The sequence below is a fragment of the Cheilinus undulatus genome, linkage group 9 (assembly GCF_018320785.1).
Source record: "Cheilinus undulatus linkage group 9, ASM1832078v1, whole genome shotgun sequence".
NCBI lineage: Eukaryota > Metazoa > Chordata > Actinopteri > Labriformes > Labridae > Cheilinus > Cheilinus undulatus.
Genome location: NC_054873.1, coordinates 46,897,126 through 46,919,840, shown reverse-complemented (window position 1 = coordinate 46,919,840; position 22,715 = coordinate 46,897,126). Strand labels below are relative to the sequence as shown.

At 40.1% G+C, this 22,715-nt stretch overlaps 1 protein-coding gene across 2 annotated transcripts in view; it reads right to left on the bottom strand.

Moving 5' to 3' along the window:
- Nucleotides 1-22,715, bottom strand: part of elmo3 (engulfment and cell motility 3) — a 59,751-nt gene that overhangs the window by 4,097 nt on the left and 32,939 nt on the right. For both annotated transcript variants that reach the window (XM_041796398.1, XM_041796399.1), the window contains exons 5-16: nucleotides 22,462-22,512; nucleotides 22,088-22,257; nucleotides 18,645-18,744; nucleotides 18,363-18,514; nucleotides 15,538-15,616; nucleotides 14,643-14,693; nucleotides 14,385-14,507; nucleotides 13,421-13,543; nucleotides 13,208-13,312; nucleotides 12,753-12,861; nucleotides 12,496-12,632; nucleotides 3,099-3,262 (exon numbers count right to left, since the gene is read on the bottom strand). In XM_041796398.1, the coding sequence (XP_041652332.1) occupies nucleotides 3,099-3,262; nucleotides 12,496-12,632; nucleotides 12,753-12,861; nucleotides 13,208-13,312; nucleotides 13,421-13,543; nucleotides 14,385-14,507; nucleotides 14,643-14,693; nucleotides 15,538-15,616; nucleotides 18,363-18,514; nucleotides 18,645-18,744; nucleotides 22,088-22,257; nucleotides 22,462-22,512 (1,364 nt within the window). The remainder of the gene's footprint in view (nucleotides 1-3,098; nucleotides 3,263-12,495; nucleotides 12,633-12,752; nucleotides 12,862-13,207; nucleotides 13,313-13,420; nucleotides 13,544-14,384; nucleotides 14,508-14,642; nucleotides 14,694-15,537; nucleotides 15,617-18,362; nucleotides 18,515-18,644; nucleotides 18,745-22,087; nucleotides 22,258-22,461; nucleotides 22,513-22,715) is intronic.

Here is a 22,715-nt window from a genome sequence, read left to right as displayed (position 1 = left end):
CACTGAGGAGAAATAACCCTCTTAGGCAGAGAAACTGCATCACACTGATTGTTTGGTGACAAACAGCGGTGACATAAACAAGAGTGCAGTCAATCTGACTGGTTATTACATTCCATAGGGGTGGAAACTGTGCAGAGCTGTTGATACCGCAGCTGATTGATCATCTTGTTTTATTCTTTATGTACTCCAATCAAATTTTGTTCTTGCTGTATTTTCTCTGTATCCTGAAATCACTGTTTTTGAGTGAAAATATCATTTTTATTCAGTCTTTTAGCAAACTGTTCTTATTTGTTTGCACTATGCTGCATAAAGAGACGCTTCCATGTTTTGAGATTGTGCACTGAAACAGTGCTGCTTTATTTTTTCAATATTTAAGACGAATTAAATGACAGACTGAAAATTTTACTTTCACTTAAGGAACATCAGGATAAATGGGTGCTGTGAGTAACCAAAACTATCAAAAAAATAGATAAAAAATATATCCTTTAGGGGTGGGTAAAAGTATCGATTAATCGATATATCGCAATATTTCCTCCCCCAATTCAATATCAATTCAGCAAATCCTCTGAATCGATTCACCTCCTGGCCAGTGGGGGTCACTATGTGTGTGATTCGCGTTGTATGGACGGAGGCTGCGCTCGACCAAACAACAACCAACCATAACTATGTTATGTGAGGTTTATCACAATTTCCAAGACGACAGAAATATTATTTAAGTTTACATGCACTTTACGTTTTCAGTGTTTATACAGAACTGCCATGTTTTTTACTTTTGTACTCCATATGCACAAATAAGTTATTATTGTGCAAATTTTTATTTTCAGATGTTTTATTGCTCAAAAATATGAGGTGACTTACCAAATATGTTCACACGGGCATGAAAATAATTATCAAAAATTTTTCAACAGGCTATTTGTGTATTTCTACTTCTTACTGAATTGACATTGAAGGATTTGATTCAATATCAAATCAAATCGAATCGAATCGAATCGCAACCTAAAGAATTGAAATCAAATTGAATCGTGAGGTTCTTAACAATACCCAGCCCTAATATCCTTCATGCTTCAAATGGCCATTTAAACCATTATAAGCAAAGGTTGATTAAACAGACATTGTTAGTACTGGATATAAGCAGTGTTTGCTCTGGATTTGAATTGTCCCAAAAGCAAGACATTAGATCTGTTTAAAATAATTTTTGGCCCAATTCTGGTGGCCTAGAGCAGTGGTTCCCAACCTTTTTTCCTATGAGCCCCACTTACTTGAATTGTAGAGAGGCTGAGGACCCCCAAGACCCACACAAACAAAAGATGATACATGGATGTCAAAAAATTAACATCAAATTTAAAAGTTTCCATTGTTGAAATCTATATAAAATAGCCCCACATAAAGGTTTTCTTATCAAGAAACCTTTGCATGAACTATTTATAGGTGTTTTATCATGATTTTACTCAAAGCAGACAGAGCCTGGATCCTGGTGCCACCCAAAGGGGGTCCCGGACCCTAGGTTGGGAACCAATGGCCTAGAGTATGCGTCTTATATCTAAAGCTCCTGGCGCACAGGAATTTGGGTGTGTTAAACTGTACATAAAACCGGGTAGTAAGGGAGTTGCAGGATGCAAGAGGTTTGATTTAGGTCTGCTCGCTTTTCCATGAAAAGCAAGGTTCAACTACAGGCTGGTGCATTGGTATTTATGACCCTAACTTTTTAGATGAAAAAATAGGTACAGTGCCTTTAAAAAGTATTCACCACCATTGGATGTTTTACCCTTACATTGATTTTTCAAATCAAACTCGGTCAATAGAATTTGGCTTTTTTTAACCAAAAAAAACCAAACCCTAAAATGTCAAAATGAAAACAGATTTCCACAAAGTAGTGCCAAATGAATTAAAATATGCAGAGAAAAATATGTGACTACATAAATATTCATCCCCCTTCAAGTTAGTACTTAGTAAATGCATCTTTGCATCTAAGTTGCTTGGTTGGAGTGTTCTATTGTCTTCATGGTGTAATGGTAGCCAGGAATACTGGTTATCCAGTGACTGGACCTTTCAGACACAGGTGTTTTTATGCTAAAGCTTAAGCAGGAAGACTGTTTTTACCCATTCATTAGTCACCACTCGTTCATATCTCCCTTTTCCATTCTTTCTCTCTTCCTGCTCTGGTGATCAGCTGATTAGTCAACTCTCTAAGTACTCAGCTAATCAGATTCCTCGCTTGACCAATCATCATCAATGTGAACGCTGCAACCCTCCTCCACCCCAGCCACCTCCATTCAGTTCATCAGCATCTAGTCCAGATCCTCACAGATCTCCTGCTCACATCATCCTGCATACCTCAGTCTCCTCCTCCAAGCCACCTCATTGGTTCCTGGTCCAGCTTCTCAGAAGTCTACTCATCATCTGATCCTGCATCCCTCATCAACACCACCATCAGTGTCTAGATTCCATAGGGGGGTGTCCTATTCCTGCCGTTTGCCTCACTACATGAAGTCATCATGATGGAGTCTAATCCCCAAAGACTTTGCACACTTCTCTTTCAATGAATTTGTAAAATAAATTACTGTTAAACTTGTATTAAGTCTCACCTAATTGAAATACTACAACCACCTGAGACACATTCTCTGCACTCAGGTGACACCCATTTTACTAATTGTGAGACTACTGGCACCAATTGGCTTGAAGAGTTTTTTGTAATTTACTGTCAAAAAAGCCAAATTACATTGACTATGACTGATTTATAAAATCAGTAAAAGGGTAAAACATCCAAGGGGGTGAATACTTTTTAAAGGATCTGTACCAATAGTGTCTTTTGCTTTTTTATTGTACAAATAAAAATAAATGAGTTTAATGGAAAAAGGCAAGACACTTGCACTGCACACAAAGAGATTGTAAGATCAACTTTTTGTGTCTAAAAATCATTCTTCAAATTTTTCCTTTTTCTTGTTCATTACTTTCACTGAGTATGAGACTTCCTCTGCATAAAGTGTCATCTTTAGCCATGCAGGTGAAAACAAGGTATCAAAAAAATGACCAAGAAGCATGAGTACAGTTTTAAATACAGAACTGTTATCTAATCTGAGAAGATCTTGATGACTCACAGTACAGGAGGAGCTAGAGTCTCTTCTTGGTGCAGCCGTTCTGTCTGCCTCAGTTTGAGGATCTCGCTGTAGTTCAGAGCGTTCACTTTGTTCTTGAAGAGCTCCAGGGAGGTCGGCTTACTGGACAACGTCCTAGTGATCTGCTCCCTCACCACCTGCATCACCTGTGGAGGAAGAAAACCGGCTGTTATCTTATCAACTTTGAATTCTCTATGAGAAAGTTTACCAGAGATGCCACAGCCCCAAGATCCGTAGATAATAAGTGCAGCTTTCCAGCAGCTCAGCAAGAGTACTTCATTCATTTCCCCATCTTAGCCCCGCCCCTTTCTATTGCTTCATTCACAAAATCTCCCGCCGTTTTCTATTATCAGCTTGAAGTTTAAGAGCTCTCCTCGTCTGCAGTGTCAAACTCACAAAAACACACAGCCCATCCCTCCCCTCTACCACTGACCCATGCATTAGCAAGTCATTGATCAATCTGATCATTATTAACCCTTTATGTGAAAAAACCTCCCAGTAGCCTCGCACTGACCAGACTGAATAAGCTCCTTTAATGACAGGCAGACTGAGTGATTATTCAACCTAACATTTAGGAACAGTTTGAGAAGAGGCGACTATAGTTAAGAGAGGTTTTTAATATTTGCTCAACCCGAGTGATTGTGTGTGTTCTGCATGACTTGTTTGACTGAAGCTCACACAAACGGACATGGGGTGACCTCTGCTATACTGAAACAAGAGTGAAGAGCAGTGGGTCACACAGTCCCCTTACATGTGTAAAATCTATAGCTCCCACAGTGTGCTGCATCAGTAGTAAACGGCAGAAAATCCATATAAAAATCCATAAAATCTACAAAAGCGGGCCGACCCCAGCATTATTTGTCCTGCTGTCGCTCCCTGCACTCTGCTGACCTACATCATTCCTGTTCACACCCCAGTCGAGTTATTGTGAACAACCAGTCGCTAAGGTTTTATTTGAGCCTTTCAGTCCAGGTTTTTCCAAGCTTCTCTCAGCACAATAAAGCAATTTAATACAAAAAACTGTCTGCTGCAGCAGAGAATCTGCATGGGTTGGGTTATTCCTGCTGTTTTCATGGTGATTTCGGGTGTTGTCTGGCAGTTAAAAAAGGAAAAATGCCTCCAAGTTTAGGATTCTGCTCGAGGCTCTGTACTCACTGTGGGAGTGTGAGCAGTCGTACAACCAAAATATCAAACATGCAAGATATCCATCTGACTGATGGGGAGAAGCTGGTCAGGCCGTTGTGGATGTCGTGTCCCTCTTTACACAGCACGTCCGACTGAAGTTGGGTTGACTTCCAAGCAGGACGTGCAGCCTAAAATTTGTGTCTGAATCTGATAAAATTCACAGTGTATGCCCGACTTAAGCTAAAGTATTCTACGATTGTTCACAGTGCAAACCAAGAAGGCCACTTTCACAGCTTTTCTCCCAAATTATGTGAAATTCTAACCTTGCAAAGCAGATGGATATGCCCGTTTTTGTGTGTGAAATACATCCATCTGGCGTGCCAAACACAAAAGTTAAATATCAGTATCAGAAGATATGAACAGCTGATATGTTGGCCGCACATATTGGCAGTAAATATCCTGTATCAACCTTGAATATTGGCAAAAAATAACTGCATCATCAGGTATAGGTGGCCCTCTCAGGGGTCCTACTGTGAGCTCTGAACGTTTTGAAGCTCCAAACCTTAAATAATGACTAGAGCTTCTACTTCCCCACACTTTTCTCCACTTGACTAAGCCTCTCTTTGAACAGATGACACTTGGTGTTCTTTAAGGCCTTGGTTCCCAATCTGGGGTCCACCAGGAGGGCACCAGAGATCGCTTTAGTCAATGAAATTAACACTATTGCATATGACAGATTTAATCATAAATGTTAACACTATATATTGCATATATATTACCGTATATATTACCTTTAAATATCACAGCCTGGGAGATGCTTAAGTGATACTTTATGGTGGATAAATTGTAAGAACTACAAATTTGAAGTCTGGTCTGTGAATGAACACAGACAATACAATATCACAATACATGCTAGAACTGTAATAATAATGGGTCTGAAAGGGACGTCCCACAACTGGACATCCCTGACCTTGCAATTTTTCTTCTACCATGCATTACTAAAGGATTTGTCACCATTTTTTATTTCAAATTCAAAACCAACCCAAGCATTAAAAATGGCAAAAATACCACTGAATAAGCTTTTAAGTGTGTGCAATACATTTGGATAGTGGCCCTTCTTTTTTTTTTAAGATTTATTTTCATGCCTTTTCATGCCTCTATTAGACAGAGGAAGGACAGTGGATAGACTCGGAAAAGATTGGAGAGAGACACCTGGCAAAGGGCCACAGGCCGGATCCGAACCTGGGCCGTCCGCGCACGTGGGTAGTGCCCCAAACTGCTCGACCATCTGCGCACCGATAGTGGCCCTTCTAAGTATTGCCTGCCCCACTGGTAGATTTTTTCATCTAAAATCCGATATTTGGACCATCACCACTGTTTGTTTTTATATCCATAAACAAAAAAGTATGACACAACTAGGATTTATAGGACAATGCTGTTTCAAACAGGTGTATTGAGGTATTTTTGACAAGAAACTAGACTATTGCACTTAATTTGATTTAAGTTTGTGCGCTATATCTGAAGCCAGTGTCAGTGTTTGTACACAAATCTTTTGACAATGTAAAACCACAGAGAATGACATGTTTCCCTCTGGCAGTGGTGAAGGTGCAAATCTAAACTGTCAGTGTAATTTGTGTGAACATGCATGGATACAAAACAAGTGGCTAGAGTTTCACACTGTGTCTCTGCTACAACCTGCTGATCCAAAGTAACCCCACTGTGTAGAGCTGTCATGATGCCAGGATTTAAAGCTTAATACAAAACCAGGTCTGATACTTTCTAATATTTTAAAAAACGTGGTATTTAAAAGTCCGACAACCTTGCTGTACCTCTGAAGTGACACAAACCTCAGGCAGCCTCTCCACACCGTCATGTCATCTTTATTCTTACGCTGTAAATCATTCCTGCTATGTGTCAACATCCTCTGCCTTCATGAAGATTCATGTCTACAGCTGGAAACTTGCCTTATTAAACAACCCACAGACATACAACAATGAAATAATTCACATTCCAGCTGCAAATAAACACACAAAAAAAATCATCCTTACCTCCATCTTTCTTTCTTCAGAGCTGACTATTTTCACAGATTTTTAATCCCAAATTTAAACTGAACACTCAGAGAGGATAAACAGGGAAGACAGGCGGTGAAAGTGAGAGAGAGACAGAGAAAGATCACCTACATGACAGCAGAGGTGCAGGCATGTGGCTGTTTAGTAAACAGACACCCTGATAGTCTCACTCACACATGCACCCCCCCTCCTCTCTGCCCGGCCCCTCCGTTATTTAGCTGAACTGACCAATAGGATCCATGACTGGCAGCTGTCTCTGTTCCCTAAACCCTGCAGCATGTGCACCAGTGATTGTTTGAGTGAGTGTGGAGGATGACCGTTAACACAGGGGTTTACGGAGCTATACAGACCGGCTCATGTAACTGGATAGAAGGAATTTGTTTGTGTTTGTGAAGCAGAAACACACAGAGGGTTGCCACAATAACAGAATTTATATATTTCAATGCAGGTAAGAATTTAAAAAAACATTGATAAGAGCTGCATAATTTGTTGATTTTTAATCAAATTACAGTTGTGAGCACAATATCAAAGAAATAAAAGTGACTCCAAATTATTGCACTTATAATGAGAGCTCCACCCATTAAAAAACTCTTTGCAGTCATCTATTGGAAATATTTTAAGAAATATTATGCTCTTCATTATCTGGCTTATGTGTTAGATTTTACTCTAATAACTCAAATCAGCTCAACTTGCATCCTTTAGTTCTCTTCTCCATGCACACAACTACTCTAAAATAAAAGAATAATAACAATGATTAATTATCATTATCTCAATATTGATCATCTTAATCCTGATTACTGTTTGTTTTATTAAATCATCTAGTTCTAACCTTGATATCTGTTTCCAAACCATGGCAATTTATTCTATAAATTTTTGCAATTTGGAAAGTCTTCTGCTGTTTTTAGAAATATGATACAGACAAGGACTGAGCAATTTTGAAAAAACACGTAACTGCAATTATTTTGACTCGTATTGCAAATTCAATATGCTTTGCTGTATTGAAAGGAATGATCATTTTAATGTCCTCCTCATTTTACAGAGTCAATTAAAGTAGGTCATTTTGCATCTCTGCAGCAAAAATGTTCTAAACTGGTATTAACACACTTCAAAGTTTAAAGAAATATTGCACCTTGCGAAATTTGAAAATTGCATTAAGCCATATTGCAAATTAATCTCTATTGTGATTAACTGATCATCTTTGTTATGGAGTTGTTTTCAATTATTCCATCTCACTTCTCAGTTATGGTCCAGACAGTGAATTTTAAATGCAAAGTGTGTGGATTCCGCCACCAGGGGGCTCTTGATCAAAACGATAAGAAAACATGACATCATGGGCAGCAGGGAGTCATGGGAGTGATTCTTTGCTAATCCATCCCCACAGCCCAGATGTAAACTATGTTATAGATTCATTGACAGACACTTTAGTCTGAAGTAATGCCTCTAAAGACCAAAACACACATGCACCTGATTATCGCGTCACATCATATGACAGCCTCAATTGCCGTCCCTAGCTCACACTAACAGCAGCCCATCTATGGTCAAACTCTCCACCAGCCACTGCTGGGCCAGGTGCTTGATGCCAGAGCTGAGAGCCCACTCCAGGCTCACCTCCCCTCCTCACTGGGTAAGTGCAAAACAACATGAGTAGTTGTACTGCTGCATCACTGGTTGGCTTTCTGGTCAGGGCCTTTATGTGGGGAGTTTGCATGTTCTCCTGTGCATGCGTGGTTTCTGTTCGGGTACTCCGGCTTACTCCCACCAGCAGAGACATGCTAGTTAGTTTGATTGGTGACTCTAAATTGGCTGTTGGTGTGAATGTGAGCATGCATGGTTGTCTGTCTCTATATGTCAGCCCTGCGACTGACTGGCGACTAGTCCAGGGTGTACCCCATGCCTCTCGCCCAATAGCAGCTGGGATAGGCTCCAGCATCCCCACAACCCCCACTGGGATAAGCAGTTTAGAAAATGGATGGATGTACCGCTGCACCTGCAGCCAAGGCCCTCCACTTATTCTACACCTCAAACAAAATACAGCGCCAAATTTATTTTGCTAAGCTCTCAAACAGAGCTGCTACTACAGCAGCAATGATGGACAAAACAGCTGTTCTTTGTGGGAAACCCTCTGCCAGCTGCAGCCAGCCACAGCAGGAATATAGCGCCTGGCTGCCACTGGTGTGGGTTTGTTCATAGAAAAAAACTAGTGGCAATCATTTGGATGCGCATCAGACAGCGCCGGTGTGTTCTGGGTTTACGTATGATCAGACACAAGCGCTACCACTCAGTGCAAGAGGCAAATCATGTCAACGTCATCTGTGCCACGAGACTGCCATTAAGAGCTGGGTCTCAAACATTCTTAGGAGTCAAAAGAGACTATCCAGACCAAATGTGGTTTAGTAACTCATTCAACCACAGAGGGACTACAGAGAAGAGCCAGGCTTAGTGGGCAGATATTCCCAAAAAGAGCAGGATCTTCTGTGCACTATAAATAGATCATAGTCAAGGCAAACCAGGAGATGTTGGGCAACAAAATGTTCAGCAGATGGCAGAAAATAATCTTGATCCATCACAAGAAAGCAGCACAAGGCATGAATGGGATACAGCAACAGAACGGTAGCTTTCAGTAGCTGTTTCCTAGACACTAAAAAATAACTTTTGCATCTTTATAGGAGACCAAAAGGATGTTAGAAACATCAGGATTTTTCAAGCCTAATTCCAATGAGCCTCACTTGATCTCCATTTCACTCTGGTGCAGCCTCAGGACCTACAATCAACTCCTGAATGACCAAAAGTGACCATAAGTTCTGATATATTTGATCAACCAGATGCATTTAATAAAAAACAGAACAGTTTGGGCCACATACAGCTCATAATGTGACAAATCAAAGAGACAGGACAAATGAGCATTTTTGAAAAGAGCTTCTCTGACTGTATGACACATTTTTAGATAGTAGTTTTTAAAAGCTTTGGTCATTTTGGGATCTTTTCATCAACAGAGGTGGTATTGTTCTAGAAAATATGCTATGAAAAAGTACTGAGGTTAAGAACATTTTGACAACTTGAACAGAAGTTCTTCCACTTTATTTCATGAAACCTAAACTCTGACCAGCTCTATTTTTCTCGTGATCCAGCCGTCTCATTCTCGCCCTCTCGTATTGTTTCCAGAGGTTTTACGTCCCCTCTGTTGTTGTGTAATTACTGCTCGTGCCCCGAGCACTTTGTTTTCCTCATTTCCTTCTCCCTCTGTTTCTGCCGCCCACCACGCTTCTCTTTGTCCACTTAATGCCCCTTTGTCCCTGCCCCAAAGCACTCTGGGTAGGGGGCCGGGGATGGAGACAAAAGGCCGGTCTGCTGGCCTGGCGCTCAAACACTGGCCCTGTCCTGAGAGGTCAAAGGGTCAGCGAGTTTTATGAGTATCAAGAGAGAGCTCTGTTGGTGATGAGCGGTTGAATCAGATGCTGAAATGTGAATCAGGACAAAAGATGCAGCTTTAACCTTTCAAGACAGTCGGACTCTCAATATTTCACACAGGCAAGAGCATGTTGATGAAGGCCATTACCATCATTTTGATGCTGAACTTTTGTTGTAAGGTCTCTCTGGGTCTCTAAAAACAGGGTCAGGTCTATATGTGGGGGAAAACAAGGATAGTTAGCACAAGAATGAAACTAGACAAAGTAATAGTCTGTCATAAAACCTCTTTCTTAAAGCTAAAGCCCGAGTCTGAAGCTAATCCTTGGTGTTAAGACTTTCATAGTTCCTAATATAACTCCTGATTGGATTGATGCAAATGTCTATCACTGCAAAGATGCATTCACAGCCAAAAATAACCACCAATCAGTGCTGAGGCTCCAATTTAAACAGAGGTATTTCTGCTTTGTTCCTAGTGGTCAGACAGCGATCATGCATAATCTTGAAAAGCCAAAGGATTTGCCAGATTCCAGGCAGATCCATTTGGCAAAGTTTAAGGCTGAAACTTTGGTTCTTGATCACAGAATGATCAGACCCACCAGGGTCATTTGAGAAGAAAGAGTTAGTAGCTAACTGCATGGTTTAGCTGAAGTGACAAGTAAAGAGATTAGCATGGATGCAGCGGCAGTTTCATCAGAACTGAATGTTTCTTTATTAAAAGAAGAGCAAAATAACCACACTGATGTTTTTCTTGGTGGAAAATATGATTATGCTCTTCCTGACTTGCTTCACTGACAGTTTAATTTACCAACTGGCTCCACTGGTAGTGCACAGTTGGGTATTATTGACAATGGCTGACTGCTGAGCACCAGTCACCCTGCAAGTTGCTCTTTTTTAAAGGCTTTGTCCTTCCCAAACACTGTCTATGAAGTGTGAAACACATCCCATTCCATGGATGTGTAAAACAGTCTATCTGGTGTGTCAGGTAAGATCATGCAGGAGGGAGACAGGAACATTCATGACTGATTTATGTAGCTGTTTCTATGACTGTGCTTCTCCAGTATAACAGCAAACTCACATAAGAGTCCAACATTTCCTAGGGACAACTTTATGTTTGGCTCTTTCACTCCGTAATTGTTTTTTAGAAACTTTAAGAACAACCTCTAAATAAAAATTTCCAATTTTCACTTAATGTCCCTCAGGGAGTTATGGAGGAGGGTTTTTAAGAGGCACAGCATTAATGACATAAAAGGATGCTGCAGCTGCAATGTTTACAACACATCCATGACAGTAGCCAGAGGGAAGTGTGATATGATAAAGACAGTTCTTGCTATTATATTAGTGCTGCGTCATTGACATTGGACTTACCAACTACAGAGCAAAGAAGAACATACTGGCCAATCAGAAAATGGCATGAAGCAGCTTCTTAACACTATAACTACACTATTGCACTGGTTAGGTGATACGTTATCATCCATGCTCAGGAATAATTTGAGTCACAAAACCAGAAGACCATTGTTTTGATAAAGGAATTCAAATCATGGGACGTTCCTATAGGGCAGGTGAGACTTTTTGTTGAAGGGCAGAGGATTAGAACTTATTTATTTTGGCTCTTTTAACTGTAGCAAGTGTTAGAACCCTGCTTTTTCAACAGCTTATGTGGTTTTTGATTGGCTGGTTTAAAAACCCACTTTTTTCCTCTCAGAAATTGCCAGAGAGAGGCTGTTAAACTTCCAAACTGAGCTGTTTTTGCTCTGTTTTTTCTCCTAGTTACAGTGACATTCATGTTTTGTGATCCTGTTTCAAATGCTTTAATCCAAGCATCATCAACTGGCAGCCTGAGGGCCAGATCAGGCCCCCCAAAGCTTCCTGTCCAGCCAGCAGAAGACCATTAAATTCAGAAAAAGAGGAAAAGAAGGTGTTATACTTTTAAGAGTATCTTTTGGTTTTAAATGTCGTCACCTGTTAAATCCTTTCCAAAAAGAATTAATATTGGAATAGCTTTAGATTGACTTAACATTTGATCTGTTTTTATAGAAATCCACTTGTCAGTGATTATTGGTTAATATTTTTTTAAATGGGTTAAGACTGGCAGAAATGTTGCAAACAGGGCCAGATAAAATGGTGAAAAGGGGTTAGAGAGTGGCAGAAGTGAGTGATAAGTGTCAAAATGGGTTGTGGAGTGGAACAAAGGGACAAAAATTGGCAGGAAAAGCTGTGAAAAGAGGTTAAAATGAGGGCTGAACAATTTGAGAAAATAATATAGTTGCCTTTTTTTTATAACCTTATATCGGATTTAGAATGCAATTATTTCTTAAGTTCCTCATCTCATGTATTTTCCAATAAAAACAGACAATAATTCATTCTGTACTACAACCAACACAGTATTTGTAATGGCTGAATGAAGTAGTGAAAAGGAGATAGAAAGTGTCAAAATGAGTTAATATTGGTGCTACATCCCAACTGGGGAGCCCATTCTCTGGGATTGTCAGGGGCCCGGTCATTTCTGCAGGTAGGCCTGTCTCCTTACAGTCTGCTGCATTGTAGGTAATAGGGAACGATCTCACTGGTAATGCCTAAAATGTTACTTAGTTCTAAAAGAAAATACAAATTCTAATACAATAATATGTTAATCAGACCATGCTGTGGTTGTGTGGTTGCCTGGATGGTGTGAGTTGCGCTCTCATTTCCCCGCCAGTACTAACTATAAATGAGTCTTTCTCCGTAGCCCAGCATTCATGCTCAGCCTTTAAAGGCATGTCATGCTAAGCCTACTGTACCTTGTCGAAGTCTTCTTGCGTGGCTCTCATCTCCTTCCAGGTCTTATTGAGCAGCTGAATGCAGACGCAGAAAAGCTCCTCCAGCAGTCTGTCATGACTGAAGAAGATGGGGTGGTAGTCTGATCCCGTCTCTGAGGCTATTTTAGGTAAAAGGGATGGAGAGGATAGAGGACAAAAACAAAAAAATTACATGTTAAGTTTGTGATCAGCATTGGCAGAGAAATGTTACAGCATTAGGAGTTGGGAGGTTAACGTACGAGGCTCTCCAATTCGAAGGATTTCACACAGGATGAGTGTGAGCTGGATGCTGCTTCTCGCAAAGGGACACTCGTGTTTGTCTTCTCTGCTGCTGTTCTCCAGGACAAACTGAGAGAGACAAGATGGAGCAAAATTTAAGTCAGAGTTTATGAAGCCTTCTGTCCAGGCCATTCTTGTGAACACATGCACTCTTTGAGAGATCTTCTCCAAACGCTGTACAAATGTCCACTAAAGGATGTCCTGATTAGATTTTGGAGGCATATAGAATAAGAGGAGGTAGTATATATACTAGTATTATGTGAAAAGTCCTGTCATTCCCAAATACTTTGTATGGGAGGTTTCCCAGATGAATATGAAATATAACCTGCGTAATGTTTGTATGGAACAGTCTATCTGGCGCGTGCAAGTTTTATTCTCTGACACCCTGTGGCATTGGTTGACAAATCATACTCACCCTGCTGTAGGCGTCGGGATTATGTGTAGCAAAATAAAACATGGTATCCAAGGCAAGAAGACCTGGAGGCGTCCGCACCAAGTCTTGACCAGGGTTACTGTTGTTCTATAAAGGAGGTAATGAAAGAGTTTACTAAAAAGAGTGGATAAAAAGTACTAGTAAAAGGACCTTTGATAAGAAAAACTTGGAGAAAATAAAAGACCCCTGACTCACAGAGAATCCTAACTTCTTGAATTCTTTAGCACAGAGCGAGCGTCGTCTCTCGTGGCTCAAACTGTTCTCGCTTTCTGTCTCAAACGCCGCCTGGCGCAAACCATGGAGGATGTCTCTCTGCTCCTGGAGTGATGCAGAATAAGGACAAACAAAATAACCAAAATGTTAAGTTTAAGTATGGTGATTGTAGTTTACAGCACAGATCCTTGTGTTTTGTTAAAATTGGCAAAAATGTACACCACATAATTAACAAAATGCTAAACATATTACTTGAAAGCAAGGAGAAATTTTCCCCAAATTACTTAGCTACAGTCATGGACGAAAGTATTGGCACCTCTGGCATTTTTCTAGAAACTACACCATTTCTCCCAGAAATTGTTGCAATTACAAATGTTTTTGGTATACATGTTTATAGATGGTCTTGTAACCTTGAGATTGTTCATATTTTTCCACAATTTTACTTCCTAAGTACTCAGACAATTCTGGGCTTTTCTTTCTCTTCCCCATGCTTGGTGTGACACACACAGACACTCAACACAAAGGCTGAGTCAACTTTTAGACATTCTACCTGGCTTCAGGTGTGATTTCTAGATCGCCAGCACCTGTTACTGCCACAGGTGAGTTTAAATGAGCATCACATGCTTGAAATAAAATGATTTACCCACAGTTTTAAAAGGTTGCCCACAATTTTATCTGGCCCATTTGTTGAGTTTTGTGTAAAACTGTGTCAATTTTGGCTTTTTTCTTCTGCTTTTTTGTGTTGTTCCAATGCAAAAAAAATAAATAAACGTGTAACAAAAACATTTGTAATTCCAACAATTTCTGGGAGAAATGGTGTATTTTCTGGAAAAATGTCAGGGGTGCCAATACTTTTGTCCATGACTATTAATACTTTCCAGAACAACTTTTAAAATTTCAACTTATTAGTTCGTGTAGGTTCATAGAAATGCGTGTTTGTGCTGACCTGGCTGTAACAGTCCAGCGGTGTCCTCATGCGAGGCTCAAGGTGATTCAAGGTAACGGACTGAAGCACGTAGAGGTAGTGAGCCATCTCGTCCTGGACTGAACCAGAACTGTGGATGATGTTCTGAAAAAGGAGTATAACTGCTTTTTAAAAAGGAAGAGCCCTCTGACATTTATAATCATCTCCATAAATATTAGCTCTTTTTTAATCACATAATCAACTTAATAAAATATTAATGCAAATAAGAAAATGATTTACTTTATAAATGTACTGGCGAAGATTCTTCTTGTTCAGGAATGCAAACATTTCCTGGAAAAGCAAAAGACAACACACATTCAAACTTGGGTGTAATGTCATGTTTCTAACACGGGGTGGCGTCATAGTGTCAGTCTCTGATTAGTAGGTGGGAGGAGGGTTGGCATGTTGGACTCTGACCTCTCTGATGAAATCATCATTCACTGGTACATGCATCTCTAACCCAACCTCGCTCTGTGGAGAACTAATCTCTGATAAGAAGGGCGGATTTGTTGACTGACTGTAAAAGTGAGGAAGTGTGACAGTTTGTTTGAGTCATAGAGAGAGTCTGAGAGACAGAGAAAGGAGGCAAAAGCTAAATAAAGGATCTCTATCCGTACAATGAGAGAGAGGAGCAGGAAGAGAACAGAGGCAGAGAAAGACCCGGCTGTCTATGGAGAAGCTGAGTTGTGCAGAAGGAGAGGGATCGGTTGTTTCCAGATGTCTTTAAATGTAGCGTCTGCAGCACTAGGACTCACATGAGACCTATTAACACTTGCACAAAACTGCAGAAAGTTTTCAGGGTGAGCTGCATGAGTGAGAGCAAATAGCAGAATAATTACTCTTTTTCCTGCCAGCAAAAGTTCACAGTTTAAGACTAATGAAGCTGAGCAGACCATTGATTCAAAGCTGATCAAATGTGATTCCTCTCTTTTTACTCAGAAGTTTGCAGAAGAAGTTACCAGAATGTCTGCATGTAGTCAGAGTGCACAGGTTTGTCTGTTTGCATTAACACATACAATACAATACAATACAATAACTTTATTATACAGCCCTCTCTGTCACTGTGCAGTCGTGAAAGGGGCCCATGAGAAGAGGAAGTTCATAAAAAAACGTGTTAAAACAGAAAAACAAGCACCTGTCGGTCTGAGTCTCCAGCTGTTTGTAGTAGAGCCATAAGCAGAGCCATGGCTTTGGTCTGAATCTGCTGGTTTGTCCTGAAAGAGAGAGGAGAGAAACCATTCAAATGTTAAACAACAGATGCATGAAAAGGCTTATGTGTAGGAGGCTGAGATTGAAAGGGTGTGTATGCTTAAAAAGGTTCATGCCTCACAGTGACATAGTTCAAAATCAAAAACTGAAATCTCACAGGGACAAAGAGCAGAGAGCGATAACGTCACCATCAAAGTTTACATAGTCTAACTTCCTGTTACAGAAACAATGCCATCACTTTTAACACCCCACACACTACAGAAGTGTCACCGTGTGTTTTCACATTAACGGCCAATCATGAGCAGTTGAGACTTTCAGTCCTTCACTTCTTCCTCTATTTGACAGAGAAGCTCTGAGAACATTATGAAAATATCCTCTAAACTTTGAATGAAAGAACTAAGCTCAAATACATTAAAAAATCTCTGTACGATCTATCCACCTGTCCGTTTTCTATGCCATTTATCATCTAGGGTTTTGGGGAGGCTGGAGCTGATTTCAGCTCGGCAGGGAAACCCTGGACTGGCTGCAAACATCTTTTGGGTTTTACAATGGAGTATTAAGGCCATGTTTACTTTACAAGATTAAAGTAGAAACTTGATGAAAATAAAGTTTTAAATCTATACACTTATGGCAGGAATAAGGTTTGTAATTTTATTTTCAAGGGTAAAATGTAACAAGCATCCAGCTGACTGTGCTAGAATGACAAACACTGGTCATTTCTTTTCATTGCTATTGAACTTTTTTCATTAATGAGAAATGAATACCTGAAAATATACAAATAGTCCTTCACAGTGCTTGTCTAATTTTGGATTGCAAAGAAAACACAGTCCCTGCTGACCTGGAAAAAGTTATCCATTCATTTATCTTCTCTCGCCTGGACTACTGCAGCTCACTCCTTTCCGGTATCACAAAAAAATCACTCTCCCGCCTCCAACTGGTCCAGAACACAGCAGCTAGGCTTTTAACCTGTTTTAACAGACGACTGATCACTTTTAAAGCTTGTATAGCGCCAGGTTACATTTGTGAAATGCTGACCCCTTATGAGCCAACACGCAGCCTTAGATCCTCAGGCGGGGGCTTCCTGGTCGTTCCAAAGTCAAGGCTGAAATCTAAAGGAGACAGGGCTTTCACTGTCAGGGCTCCTCGACTTTGGAACAGCCTGCCTGAGGAGATAAAGATGGCAGATTCTGTAAAATCTTTTTAAACCACTCTTTAAAACTCACTTTTACACACTTGCTTTTCTGTGATGTCCCTTTTTATAATTTTATACCTTTCTTTATTATTGCATGTTAATTTACTTTGTCATCTCATGTTTACTTACCTAAATTTTACTTATCTGTCCTCGTTTCTATTACATTTCTGTTTTGAGTCTTATCTTTGCTCTATCCCTACTGATGTGATGTTGTCATCTTCATGTATTTGATTGGTTGTTTGTTTGAATATATGTATTCAACTCTCTTTCCGATACCTTTCGGAAATTTATAATAGGAATCATATTATTTTTCAATGACTCCATTTTACTTTAGATCTTATAATGTACTGCTCTAACTGCCATTCAAGATCTACTTTCTACTTTAATTTTTTTTTGCTTTTCCTCATTGTCCACATTAAGTTCTTCCCTTCTTATTTGAATTTACAGGACTCCTCTTCTGCTCTGATTGTTGATATTTATTTTGTAAAAAACAGTTTTTAAAAGTGCTATATAAATAAAGTTATTATTATTATAGTATGAGGAGGAGACCACAGCTCTATCTTTACAGCCTTGGTGCAAGTAGTATGCACACAGTGTATAATCATATTGTACTAGTATCATGATTGATTTAAAAACACAAATGTTTTCATGTAACTGAGTCAAAAAGGTGCAGAATTACAACTCAGCATACAAACAATTCACATCCAGAAGAGCCATCTGTATAAAGGAATTTAAAGATTTCCCATGAAAAGCCTTTTGAAATACTTCACTCTGCTTTAAACATCTGCAGCTGCTCGAGTTAATAATCAAGAGTTTATTCTCTAACTATGCTAACCTAATAAACTCAGGGACTCACTCTCATCTGTTTAAATTTCAGTCTTGTAATTTTATGACTAAGGCAACCTGTGGGGTTGAAAAATGAAGCCAACAAAGATGTGCAAACACTGCAGTTCCTCGAGACTGAAGCAAGACTTGAACCTGACTGCAGAAGCACTAGGAGTCACATGTGTGCGATCCCACCCAGAAGTCCAATCTAACCAGTACACTACAAGGATTAGTTGCTATCACCATGCCTTTTAAAGCAGGTTTATAGTATAAAAGCTGTTCAGCTCAGTACAAATCTGGGGCATTTTGCACTTATTATTGCATTCAAAGTGGTGCTTCTTATAACCAGTCAATAGACTACAGTGGGTCTGTTCCACTCATTTGGCTTGGACAGGTACGCTTGGTACCTCAACAAAAGGGTAACAAAAAAGTACGGGACAATATGGAACCGTAATTTTGTTTCCTTACCCAGTTTCTGACAGTGGAAATGCCAATCACTACATACTGTATCAAACCAAACTGACCTAGACCACTTGGTGGAAACACAATACACATACCCTAATGATGGAATGTCCATTTTACAATAGAAATAAAAATGTTCACAGGCAGTGATTTTGGTCTGAATATCTCAGTTTGTCATTGTCACACACTGAAAGAGCAGGGGGCGTAGGGGTCTTTAAATACTAGTACTCGGTTAAAGTGTTAGTGCAGTTGAACCACCTTTGTTTACTTACACCTGCAGGTGAGCGATGAGCCTCTCCATAGTGACTTCTTGTTTGACTGCCAGGAAGAGGCTATGACTGCTCAGCACCATGCTCTCCAGGATGTCCAAGGACACCTGCTGTATGGACGCATCGGTCGGCCTGGCGTTGACGAAGCCGGCAATCTGAGGGAAAAGAGAAAAATACAGAGAGAGAAATAAAGAGTCAAGATGATTGAGAGAGTTCTGAGTTAGGCAGAGGCAACAATGTGAATCTGTGTCAGAAAAAACAGACGGAGAGCTGCAGGTACGACACCTTCTTGATGAAGACTGATGACAGGTTCTCCCAGGAAACGATTCCATGATCCATCAGCTCCATGAAGCCTGTCAGTGTGTGGATCATTATCACATTGCTCCTAAAGGACACACAGAAAGATACAGTATTTTTAATAAGGCTGTCAAACTTCTTAATACTTTGAAATGAAAATTCACTGAAGCTTTAGAAAACAGCAGATTTTCTGTCATGATTTAAGCTACATAAGCTGTCATAAACAAGAGGGAATTCATTCAAATACTAAGGCAGAAAATGCTCATAAACTGACAAGTCTCTAGAACTTTAGTGTCTCCAAAAGCCTCTCAGAAATGGCGAACAAAGGCTGTGTCTGAAACCAAATATTTTCATACTATTCAATGTAATTTTGACAACAGATTGATAGATAAAGCAGGTTCTAGACTCATTATATGCAAATTATTTTGTGCATGCAAGTTGTATACTATAATGGCAGCTTGTCCTAAGGCAGTAAATACACATTATTTAGTCTATTTTTCATTTAAAGACTCCTACACTTAAAACAGAAGTGAGCAGTAGAGATGGGGGGGGGGGGGTGCCCCCCACCCTCATGGTCCAATTGTTGAAAAACGCACCCTAAAGTGCCCTCTTGGGAGCCAAAACGTGTGTTGAAGTGCATTCTTGGGAGCCAAAACACATGCTAAAGTGCCCTCGAGAGCCAAAACGCATGTCAAAGTGCCCTTGAGAGCCAAAACGTGTGCTTAAGTGCCCTCTTTGGAGCCAAAACACATGCTAAAGTGCCCTCTTGGGAGCCAAAACGCATGCTAAAGTGCCCTCCTGGTTGGCAAAACACACTAAACTGCCCTCTTGGGTGGAAAAAAACACACTAAACTGCCCCCTTGGCTGGTTAAAACATGATAAATTGCACACTTGGGTGGCAAAAAGGCATGTTTAAATACCCTCCTCATTAGCAAAACACACTAAACTGCTCCCTTTGGTGAAAAAAAACACTTAATTGCCCTCTTGGCTGGTTAAAACATGATAAACTGCCCTCTTGAGTGGTAAAAATGCGTGCTTAAGTGCCCTCCCAGTTGGCAAAACACTATTGTTGCAATGACTTTTATGTTGGGCCCTTTTGTGATCTAAATTGAGCCAGAATTATATCTCACAAAACCAGTTTGGTTTAACTGGTGCTAATATGGTGTTAAAATGCACTAGAATACAGGAAATAGCATCTACTTAATTGAAAATGTTCTGGGGTATTCCCCCAGAACATTTTCACCTCAGGACATCCTGACAGAATGTGTGCCCAGCAGTCACAAATCTTAATAGACAACATGTTATGAGACCTCCGACACCATCACACCCCCTCCTGTAATCTCCGCTTTTCAAACCTCAATCTCTTCTCTCCACCTAAAAGAACCAAGCACCAAACCTGGGAGGACAGAGCCTTCTCCATTGCTGCCCCCTCCCTCTGGAACTCACTCCCTAAACATATCCAAGACTGTACTGACTCATCTACATTCAAATCACTGCTAACTTTTAGGGCTGAACAATTTGGGAAAATAATCTAATTGCGATATTTTTTACCCAATATTACAATTGCGATTTAATATGCAATTATTTCTGAAGTTCTCATCCTATGTATTTTCCAACCAAAACAAGCAATAATTCATTACATACTATAACCAACACAATATTAGATTTTGACTAATTTTGCAAATTGGATATGAACTGTTGTATTAGAGAGAGTTATAATTTTTGTATAATTATTATATTCAACAAGAAAGGCATCAAAAAAAAGAAGAAAACAGGTCTTTTTTGTACACTATTCTGAAAATATGCCACTACAATGATTGCATATGTAATGCGTAGTGTCTCTGATGCAAAAAAAAAAAGGTTTAAAACTGGTATTTTGACACAAATTTCAGGTCAAATAAATACTGTAACTTCTACAATTTGAAAATTGCAGCAGGTCATATTGCAATTTATTCTAATTTGTGATTAATTGCCCAGCCCTAACAAAAACTCCCCTTTTTAAACTGGCTTTTAAAGATTGTTTCTGCTGCCTGACCATCTGCTTGTTGTCTGTTTGGCTGTTATGCCGTCTTTTGGTTGTCTTTTAACTATTATACAGCATCTTTGACTTTTTTGTAAAGCACTTTATAAATAAAATGTATTATTATTATTATTATTATTATTATTATTATTATTATTACGAAGAGAAATAAAGTTGGTGCTGCCAGACAAAACTATGAGACGGAGGAAAAGTTTTCCAGCTCTGACACCAAAATCCCTGCCTTCATGATGTGTCACAGTGGGACAACCATGACTGATCACTACTGTTGGAGAGAAACAGCAGACGTAGGCTACTTAAGAAACCTGGTCAGTGCCTGCCATTAGTATTAGCATCAAGCTCCCATGTCATTTAGCAGACACTTTTGTCCAAAGTGATGTACATATTGGCCCTGAGGACCTTGCCACGGTGGATGCGCATTGTTCTCTGATCAGGATGTGAACCCCAAATCTTCTGTAGCAAAGCCAGCAATGTCAACAACACAGCTAATTAGCTGTGATGTTGAGCTGCAACTGCATCATTCAAGTTTGGGAGAAAAAATAAAAGTTTTGTACAGTAAATAAGCCCATAGTGTGTTTGTTTACAGTCTTTTGTTCGGGGTAGTCTAGTTCCTCCTCTGTACTTTCCAACGTTAAAAATCAGTCACAATGGTTCATTGCATACCTACGCACAGTCTGTCACGTCTGTTGGTCAAGTCACAGCATTAATTTATGGATTTGCGATTGCCTATAGTGACCAACGTAGCAGGCAAAAAAAATGCACGTCAGTGTAAATCACACTGAACCCACTGTACCTGAAGCATGCTTACCCACATAACCTTTCCTCACCTGTCTGCACTCACACAGCTCCAAACAGGGCCTGAGCACAGATGCATCATCACACTGCAATATGCATATGCAGTTTACAAGATGCACAGTCTGACAGAGTCAGCACAATGGTGAAACAACAACCACATGGTGGTAAATCCGTTGATATAGCACAAACGCACTACACCTTTGTTTAAAATGAATGTCAAGAGGAAAAGTCGGAACAGCTGTACATCACGTGCAAGTTGCACACCTGTGCTTGTGTGCATGTGTAAGCAATTTCACTGTCATGAAGTCAACATCTACAATCCATGTCAGAGCCAAGGAAGACTGGAGTTTGGGGCTCATGGTACAGATTGCCTAGTGTGACTGCACCCTTTAGTTTGAATGTTTTTATTTAATATCTGTCTGGTGCTTGTGATCATTCAGTTCTTTCTCTTAAATATGTTTGAAATCAATTGCATTTAATAGGACTAAATATATATTTTTGGCCATAAATGTGCAGTGACTCCCCATCTATCTGAGGATAAGGTTCCACCCCCCAGCTGAGTTAAACATGCACAGACATACAAACAGAGAGTACTAACTCATTAGAGTCTTCTACTATCTTGACCAATAGGAGATGTCCATCTCTGCTGATGAACTCCTGTGCAAATGTGACATCAGTGGAAACGCTCGCCAGCTCCTTCAGCGAATCGCAGCGCACGCCTGCATCTGAACTCTGGATGCCTTTGAACAGATCTTCTGCACAACGACCCTGTGTTTGTAAGCATCAACAAAACAAACAGAAAAACAGAAACATGCCTTTACACAAAAAACCCTCAATTTTCAGCATTGCAGCTGATTCTGTAAGTCACACAGGGTGAAAATTGAAGGACTGAGCTGTAAGAGCGCTGCAGGAATGTGAGGAGAATGAAGTGTAGCACCGTGGTGGCTGAGAGTGTGGTCGACTCAGACTCACCGGTGCCTTGGTCAGACGCAGAATGCAGCCGTTCTTGATGTCCAGACGGTTCTACAACAAGCAAACAAACACACAAACACAGACAGCAGGAGAGAAAAAGGACTTAAAAATACATAATTAGAGTCAGACCACAGCACAGAGGAAGTTTTATGTTACAAATACATAAGCCACGTTCACAGACAAGCAAACTGTAAATCTATATCAAGTGAGAAGTGGGTGTAAAACCCATCAGGTCAGAGTTTCAACTATTTTTC